This window comes from Nanorana parkeri, unplaced genomic scaffold (genome assembly GCF_000935625.1).
Source record: "Nanorana parkeri isolate BGI_ZX_2015 unplaced genomic scaffold, ASM93562v1 scaffold99, whole genome shotgun sequence".
Classification (NCBI taxonomy): domain Eukaryota; kingdom Metazoa; phylum Chordata; class Amphibia; order Anura; family Dicroglossidae; genus Nanorana; species Nanorana parkeri.
The window spans coordinates 2,424,659-2,434,710 of NW_017306367.1; the positions used below are offsets into that span (position 1 = coordinate 2,424,659).

The 10,052-nt window shown below is 39.8% G+C and overlaps 1 protein-coding gene across 1 annotated transcript in view; it reads left to right on the top strand.

Annotated features, from left to right (window-relative positions):
• Positions 1-10,052, top strand: part of GAL (galanin and GMAP prepropeptide) — a 27,680-nt gene that overhangs the window by 641 nt on the left and 16,987 nt on the right. Inside the window, exons 2-3 of the mRNA XM_018552880.1 lie at positions 748-828; positions 8,752-8,806. Of these exons, the coding sequence (XP_018408382.1) occupies positions 748-828; positions 8,752-8,806 (136 nt within the window). The remainder of the gene's footprint in view (positions 1-747; positions 829-8,751; positions 8,807-10,052) is intronic.

Consider the following 10,052-nt stretch of genomic DNA (forward strand, 5'->3'; position numbering starts at 1 on the left):
ATTACTGTCGAGCTGGGGTATTCTCTGGAATCACAGTGAAGGTAGAACTTTTCACAAATAGAATTATATCTGAAAATTTTTAACAGGCAGAGCGGGTTAAATTGCTTCTGCATTTCGTCTTGCATTATCAAAAATTAAAAGTGTGCTTCTTTGTAGAACACATGATATATGGAAAAGTATAGTAAACCTAATGAAGTTTGTATTGGCATTCAGGTAGCACATATAAAAACATAGTTGTGCATAATTAGGTGTATAAAGCAAATCATAACATTTTCAGTGCTGACTACCAAACACAGGTCACAGCCTCTTTTTGCTAGCAGTAGTTGTATTGTGCAGCATGCTATAATTTGAACAGAAGATTACATAGAACAGATTTGTGAACATATTTCGAAGGAATATGAACACATTTAGAATGTTCGCTATATTTGAACCTGTTCCCTGGTGTTAAAATAGGAATGATTTGATGCCTTTAGGCTTTGAAGTCTCTAGTGTGCCTAGTCTGTGGTTCCATTAATACACAGCAAAGGCAAACTCAGAAAGGGGTTACATGAAGGATGTGTAATTTAGTATAAAACACCTTCAGTACTACACACTATATACTCATCTGTGTTCCTTAGCTACCAAGTATGCTGCCAGCCAGGTTTCTATGTTTCTCTTAGATAAATTTACTTGCTTAAATTAAAATGTAAATAAAAGTATTTTATTATGTCTTTAAACCAGCTATGTTTTACTTATATTATTATACAGATGCAAAAGTGTACAAGTCTACTCCTGGTGTCTTTAATACTGTGTGCCACAATCTCACAAACATTTGGATTAGTTTTATCAGTAAGTACATTTTCTATATATTTATATATACATATACTGGTCAATTAGCTAGAGTAGTAATGTTTCTGACCAAAGTTAAATTGTGTTCACTGCAGTCATACAATCACGTGCAAGGCAAAATCCTGTTTTTTGTTTGTTTGTTTACTCTCCCTGCAAATGACTGGCTATCCTAAATGAACACAGCTTCACTATGCTGGGTGAACATTCTCTACTCCTTTTCTAAGTCATGACAGAGAGAGAGAGAGATTCCTGTAACTACGAAAATTTTGCTCATAGTGAGTAGTGGCCAATCACATTTAATATTCTATCATCTGGGTAAATAAAACAAGGAATCCGATTTGGCAGGTTTTGTAGATCATTTACTTTTTTCAGCTTTTATAAATATTCCATATTATTGCATTACTTAACTCTGGCTGAGAAATATTCAAATGATTCAACTTGTTAAAATGTAAAATGGTTTCAGTGAATGATCAATGGTTTCAGTTTAACAAATACACTATATATATTACATTTATAAGAACATTGCTTTGTTCTGTATACAGGTTCAGGTTTTTAACCTTGTAGATTTAGATTGGTTTTAGATTTAGAATGAGAACTTGCTCTTTGTTCATAGATTATTTGTCATAAATTAGAGTTGTTGGCGTTAAATTAGATTAAGAACCAGAATTGCATTTTTGTTTACAAAATATTTCAAGCTTAAAGAACTCCAGGTAAAATTTTTATTAACCCTTGCAGTGGGGCTACCCCCGCACTGCAAGGGTTAAGTGCTTATTTTTGTCTAGGCATGAAAATAACAAAGATAAACTCACTCGATCCTCTGATATGGCTGACTCCAACAGCGCTCCCTCCTTGCATGTCTCCTTCTAGGCTGCAGAGATGGTATGTCTCTCAGCAAACACTCTCATCCTAGACAAAAATACCCACCTAACCCATGCAATGCGGGTATAGCCCCCCACTGCAAGGACTAATAACATTTTTACCCGGAGTTCTGTTTTAAAACAAATATATATAACTATTGTCTTTATCGATAGATAGATAGATAGATAGATAGATAGATAGTTTTTTTAATGTCTTGGTCCAAATCAGCTTTGTTTTCTGAGGGGAAAAAATGTTCCAACTTACTGTTGGCTGTAAAGCTACGTGAACCCCATCTGTATTATTTCTAAAGGCAAAAATACATAATAAAAGTAGCAGTTCATAACATTAAAACATAAAAGAAATTAAATATCTTACACAATTTGTGTGCTACCTTCCCTCTCAGTGGTACTTCCCTTTTGCACATCCCTAGCTTGCTTATACAATACATGTAGTCCAACTCCCACCATAGTTTCTTGTGCTGGCTAATGCCTTCAGTCTAGTAAAAGGTAATCTAGAGGTACAAATGTTCTCATCTTAATGTAAATAGCCTTATCAATGTGTACCAATAGTTTAAAAAATATTTGTAGATTTAATGTAAATATATTTAAAAATAAATGTGTACTACAATGCTATGAGAGCATGTGTGAACTGGATAAAAGCAAAACAAACCCTAGTTGGTGTGTCCTGTTGTCTTAAGCTGCCCATACACCTTACGACCAACGCAAGACTTTTGTCTTGCGATGGTCGTATGCTTCTTGAAAGCCCGTACGATCTGCCACCTTGGACGGGCAGATCGTACTTGCAATCATTGAAAGCCCGCCCCGCTGAGGGGCGGGCTTCCGATGACGGCAATGCAGAACGGGCAGTGTGCGCGTGCGCACACCGGCCCGTTCCGCAGCTATCGGACGAGCAGGCTAGAAACCCGCCGAGAATCGTACGATTCTCGGCGGGTTTTCGAGCATGTTGGCTCGACAAAAGACGTGCGACCGTACAGTAGAAACGGTCGCACGTCTTAGTTCACACTGCTCGATTCTCGTACGATCGCGGGATTTCGCCCGATTCTCGTACGAGAATCGAGCAGTGTATGGGCACCTTTAGAGAGTGTTAAATAAATCTGTGCACCTGTCAAACATACAAATAGCCACTAGCTACAAATCTACAGATGAAATGTCCTAATGAAAATTTGGAACAGAAGGTAAGTAAACATATGGAAGCCAAATCAAAAATTACTTTCAGGTTACTCTTACAATAAAAACTCAAAATGTGTAGTTAATGAAAGTACATAATGGTTTATCTTCAACTACTACAGTGGAAGTGTGAGTAACAATATAATGAGCAAGCACAGCATACTTGTTCAATATGGCAAACCTACCTCTGTGTTTGTGGTGTTCCGGTGAAGAGAGCTTCACTTTCCATTTGCCACTTTACAGCTCCAGTGTCCTTTTCTCTTAAAGTCACACTAAACTCAGGAGTTAAACCTGAAAAAAAGCATTCAAGTGCATTAAATATTAACAATAATGTACCTTATTTGTGTATCACTCGGCTGTAGATCCTCAAATTATCTCTGAATTCATGCTGACACTGTCCTTCCTTCTGGACGGTGGCAACTGATGTTCCCCATGGTCCCTGTGTGTGTTGTAAAGTAGCCACCGCTCCAAGCTTGCGTCCGTGATGGACTACAGTCTCACGTTTAGTTAGCTAATTTGTATTACATTTATAATCTATCACATGAATGAATTTGGAGCGGTGCCTGCTTTACAACACACACAGGAACCATAGGGAACAAAAGTAGCCATCGCCCTGAAGGAAGGACAGTGTCAGCACCAATTCAGAGATTATTTGAGGATCTACAGCTGATTGATACACTAATAAGGTACAGTATTGTTAATAGTTAAGCTACTTGAATGCATTTTTAAGATTTAACCCCTGAGTATTACTTTAAGGCTGTTCTACAGATGGTGGTCCTCATTTAGACATTGAGTAGCCAGTGATAGGGATAATGGTGTGGCACAATCCTGACAATAAACCCTTCTCTTAGGCATTTTTTACAAGAGCCAGAGAAAAATAAACATTGCACTGAACATATGTGGCAGGCAGTGTTAGTTTAAAAAAATACTAGTAGAAAGGTAAAGGAATTTTTTGGGAAGACGTATATTAAGTCTCTTATACTGAAACATTGTGCACATTAGCAATGTTTTTATTTTCTAAATTTAGTTCCATATTGGCCAATGATCAATTCAACTGATGTGGTCAGTTGAATAATAAAGAAGTACCTTGATGGTCTTACCAAATCCCTTCTTTGTTTGAAAAGCCCACACATGAATTTTAGTAGGGTCTGAAGTAGGATATACAGATCATGAAGATGTAGTGCAGGGGTGGCAAACTCAAATTCATCGGGGGCCGCATCAGCAGTATGGTTACCCTCAAAGGGCCGGTTGTATAGGACTATGCATCTACTCTTTATTATCATAAATAGTTGCCTCTGCATTCAGTTGCTACTGGTTTTAATAATAATTTAAGTAATAACTAGCCTTGAAAACATCCACAAGAAACTTTATTGGAGACTGCTCAGACTGCAGCAGAAATCCCTAATCTGGCGTTTTCAAGTGACAGCTGTCACCTAGTCAAGTTAATGATCAGGTGACAGCCGCTCCATGTAAATTAAAAAAAATACAACCCCTGTACATTATATATATGTACATATAATACACACACAACCCCAGTTCGTGCCCCCCCCCCACATTACAAGGTCCGGCGGGCCGGATTCGGCCCGCGGGCCTTGTGTTTGCCACCCCTGATGTAGTGTATCCCTAAGACCATGGGCTGACCCATCCTTATTCTGTTGTGTTGATCTTTTATCCATTCATTTATGGACTGCAGTTGGACCCATCTATTTGTAGCAAATAATTTTCCCTATGAAGCAGATCATTGGCAGCACAAATCCATGATTCACTTATCACTATAAATATATACTTGGATATACAGGTGATATGGTACAAAATTCAAGGGGCACTTGGGATTATGTGATTCACACCAGAGGGTACTTGTTTAACACTAGTTTTTATAAAGGGATACATTAAAACCAAGTGGCAAGCACTCTTCGCTTGAAGCACTTAGGTTCCATTCTTACATGTGCATGAAGCTGGTATATTCTGTCTCATATTTGCAAAGGTTTACTCCCACACCCATGGGAGGACTGGGCTGGGGAGCAGGGGGCATTAATCCCTCCCCCTGGTGCAATACACGTTTGCTGAGTTCATGGTCTATTCACACCTTAATTGTAGCGGGACATGCAGTCACCGACAGTTGCTTGTCATGATACATCAATCAGCCATACCATTATGACCACCCACCTAATATTGAGTAGGTCACCAAAACAAACCTGTCCAGTCAAGGCATGGAGTCCACTAGACCTCTGAAGGTATGCTGTGGTATCTAGCACCAAGCTGTCAGTAATCTATAAGTTGTGAGGTGAGGCCTCCATGGATTGAACTTTTTCCAGCAGAACTTTCCCAGAGATAAAGTCTTGGCCACCCATGAACCTGTCTCTGGTTCACCGATTTTCATTCCTTAGACCACTTTTGGTAGGTCCTGACCACTCCAGATGGGAACATCCCGCAAAAGCTGCAGTTTTGGAGTTGCTCAGACCCAGTCATCTTTGCCCTTGGCAAAGTTGCTCAAATCTTTATGCTTGCCCATTTTTTTCAGTGACTGCTTAGAAAAGAAGTAAATGCTGTTGGATGTGACTTGTTGCGCCAAATAGAAAATAGTTATACATACTTTAATACAATTTGTTAAACACTGATCTAACAGAACAAAGTAAAGTCTACTTCTGTATTTTTAGTTTGATAGAGACACTAAAGCAATGAGTACCTATTCTTATCTTAAAATAAACCATTGTTGCTGTGAAGGAGAGCCATTAAAATTGCATTCCTTCACCACCCAATTGTCTGCTATCATCAGCAGGTTTGAATTGAGCAGTTTTACTATTTATTGGTTAGGAATGAGAGTCATGTTCGCCGCTACCATGGTTTTGAGGCAAACCCTTCGTGCTCGACGTTCCTAGTGAAGTAATGTGGAAATTCAGCAGACTGAATTGTTTATAACAAGGGATGTCCCAATGCCACTTTTTCAGGACCAAGTACAAGTACTTTCCCTCATGCACTTGCCGATACCAATTACCGATACTTTTTAAAAAAAGGGACAAGTGACTTTAAATGATCCATAGTACAACTACATGTAATGTACTATGGATCATGATTTAACCTATTCATGTTAGCAGGGGAGAATTGTTACTCTATTGCTGGAGTGTAGAGGAGGGGTGTGCTGTATATATGTACTACATATACATTACACATGTCCAGTACACTATAGCAATAGATTTATAGCCAGCCCCGTCCCAGCTTCCCTCACTCACAGTTTCACTCCCTGTTGCCTCAGGAGGTGCCTCTTGTAGTCGGCGCTGGGCAGGATCGCTGCATCGCGTCTTGGTGCTCAGTTGTGGGAGGCGCTCGCAATTCTGCCCTGCTAACATGAATAGGTTAAATCATGATCCATAGTACATATGCAGTACACACGTCCAGTACACTGTAGTAATAGAGTTACAATTATCCCCTGCTAACATGAATAGGTTAAATCATGATCCATAGTTCATAATAGTACACAACATGTAGTTGTACTATGGATCATTTAACCCCTTTCATGTTAGCAGGGGATCATTGTAAATCTATTGCTGCAATGTACGGGACATGTGTTCAGATTGAATGCACTGCAATAGATATACAATTCTGCACTGCTAACATGAATGGGTTAAATGTTGCGTAGTACAGGGCTACATATCATGTACTATGGATCATTTAACCGATTCTTATTAGCAGGGGATAATTGTAAATCTTTGTTGCAGTGCATTATATAAGTAGTATATAGTACATGTACAGTACATATAGAGTGCCTGAAACAATACATTTACCATTATACTCTGCTAACATGAATGGGTTAAATGAGTGTGTGTGTACTGGGTTATGGGTTAAATGAGTGTATACTCTATATGTACTCTATATGTAGTACATATAGAGTATATACTGCTAATACAGTGCAGACAATACATTTACAATTAGACTCTGCTTAATAGTGATCCCCCCCCCCCCCCAAATTCTTCTTACTTACCTCGCTGAGCGTCGCGTCACATGCTGCTCCGGTGGGCGGCGCTCCGAGCGGGGTCATCTGGCAGTCTCCGGCCACCTAAATTAGGACCCCAGCTGGAGTGCCGTCCACCGGAGCAGCAGTGACGCGGCATTTGGCGAGGTAAGTAAGAAAAAAAAACATAGCTCAAGCTTTGCCGCTATGTATCGGGGCATTTTGACAAGTACTTGCCAAAATGCCCTGTATCGGGCCCGATTCCGATGCTAGCATCAGTATCGGGACATCCCTATTTATAACCATATTGCACTCACTGCCTGGCCTTTCAACTTAAACTGATTATACACGCTTCAAATTTTGGCTGGTTCTTGATGAACCGGCCGCAATTTGCTGCGTAGGTGCCACTGCTGACATCCTCCCGCCCAGTATCCCTCAATCAGCTGATCAGCCGATCAGCTGCAGGCTCCATTTGGGTATTCTGACAGCAGCCGCTGTCCATCAATGCTCGTAAGTGTTGATGGAGGAATTTGTTCTATTTTTTTCATGCAGACCATAGGTTGAACGAAAAAAATAAAACAGTGTATACACGGCTTTAGAAGAGCCAATAATGAGAGCTTTGTGATCCATAAAAGGATCCCACCAACCATTTGTCATTGTGTTTTGGAGTAGTTTTAAGAGAGCTGTGTAACAAGAGTTAATTGCTATACGGTGTTATGATGTGATTTGTGCATTGCAGTGTGTTGGGCTATATAAAAGTGTTTTTAATTTTCTTGCTAAGGCCTTTTTTATTATTTTAGGTGCACAGCGCACACTTGTTGTTGTCACAGGCAAAGCTGCCCTTTGTTTGCAGCACATCACCCCATATTTGTGCGGAAAAGTAGTGTGCAACAAAGCACCACATTACCCCCTATTGTCATAGCTGCTATTAAATTTAGGCATGTATATAAAGTCCAAAGGGAGCACCAAACAAGAAAACACAAGAAAACATGAGAAAAACTTTTAGCAATAGAATGGTTTCACAAAAGTCAGCACAGTACAGCCAATACATTTTGGGGACTCAAAGACCTACCATTTTTTCAGGGCTACAAAAAAATAAATAAACACATATAAGTCCCTAAAAAAGACATTCATAACTCAAACAGATTACTGTGTATTATGGGTACAAGATATTAGTGCAGGGTACTGCTGGCTTTTTTATTAAAACAATATATGTTGTAGGTAGAAAACATTAAAGAGGTACTGAGGGAGAATTATTTTAGATTAATCATGGACTTTCATATATCAATAAAACACATTACAAATCTGCTCTGAATACTGCTGTATAACTGTAAAATTATACTGCAACAGGGTATATAATAGATCTCTATTGCAACAAAGTGTAAAGTAGGTAGGAATCTCGGTATACAGGAACCAGCAGTCTGCCCCAAACCCTAGATCACATGCAAGGTACCAGGCCACACTGGGCATGAGACACTGGCAGCTCTCTAGACTTAGGCCGAGAGGTGGTTCTCCTCACCTCATTTTCATCCAGGCAAAGCCACGTGTGACAATGATACAAACCTGCTGATTGCCGTTCACCTGGCACATGTCCTCATCCTGGTGGTGCAGTTGTTCATCATGAAGTACTCTGACGTCCAGGAGGTCATTTGTGGCCACTTTAAGCAGGCATAACGAGCCAATGTCTCCTGGACTTGACAAATAGGAATACCTTCTAAACGTGTCACCTTACTTCCTGGCCCCCACACAGAGACCTTCCCTAACAAATATAGTAACGTATGTCAGCATCAAACCTAAAATTAAGTAATTTATGAATCTTGGACCAGCCAAGCAAATGTACATGCCTTAGCAGTACCCTTTATTTATTGTGAATGTTCCTCCAAAATGCCTTGGGATCCATTTTCTGACTTGAACTAAATGTATTTTTAGGGTAAAGAGAAGCGTGGCTGGACATTGAACAGTGCAGGATATCTTTTAGGACCGCGTAAGTTATTAAACCAGTTTTATATGCTCCATATTTGGTTGGTTTTGTGTTACATATATATATTTATCTTTAAATGAACTTTATATGAGATATTAACAACATTAATCATATACACACAACGGAGTCAATAATAAGGCAGTACCAAAAAATATAACCGTTGTTACACTATAAGGTTCATTAAAATGTTGTTTCTAATCACATTCTGTTATACTTATAGGTCTTACTCATGAGGAATAAAGCTGGCTATAAACCAACAGATCCAACAGATGTGACTTGACGCATTAACACTTTACACGCTAAATTAGAAAGATCCAGCCAGTCCTGGAATATGTAGGCCAGATTAAAAAGGTCCTTCACTGGCTACATCTTAAATATCCTAATCAGTCTCCCAAACTCTGTAGTGTGTAGGCTTATTTACTAAATACAATAATCTGTCCTACAATACACATGGCTCTATAAGAGCTCATATTTTATGTCAGCTATTACAGCATCAAAGCCTTTGGTTTTATACACCCTTTAGGTCTTGGTGTTCAGGGTGAATTCAGCAAACATTTGAAATGAGCCCCACTTACCCATTTTAAGAGGAGTTTGTCTCTAAATGGTATGCTAACTGCTTTTATGGCATTTCTACCATAAATCATGCAGCCAGGCAACTTTTGCTGCTAACCACAAGACAGTTAAATGGTGTGCTATATATGTATAGACAATTATCATTTTGATTTCCAAATTTACAAAGTACAATATAACAGGACTAAAGGGAATAGCTCAAGGTGGGAAAATGTGAAAGCCAAGGTGGGTGGAAAGTGAAAAAGGAACTACAACATGATTGTCACGGTCTAGGGACCAGGGCACTAGGTTACGTGAGCTCCAGGGTTTGCGGAGTTGGTAGGAGTCACAGACAGGAGGGATATCTGGGATGTTGGTCACAGGGAGAGAGGAACTAATGGTCTGTGCGTTTTCAGGATCCACTAGGCACAGAATCTAAGAAGGGCCAGGTATTCGACAAAGCCTCTAATGGTGAGGATGATTGGCTGCTGGAAACCCTCCGGGTTGTGGCCCTCTAGCACACCCACACAGACACAAAAGGACTAGTTGAACTAGGGAACTGGAAACCTGGAAACTTACCAAGAGGAGGAAGATAGGAACAGTGGCACACAATGAGAGAGAGAGAGAGAGACAGAGAGAGAGAGAGAGAGAGAGAGAGAGAGAGAGAGAGAGAGAGAGAGAGAGAGTGAGAGAGAGAGAG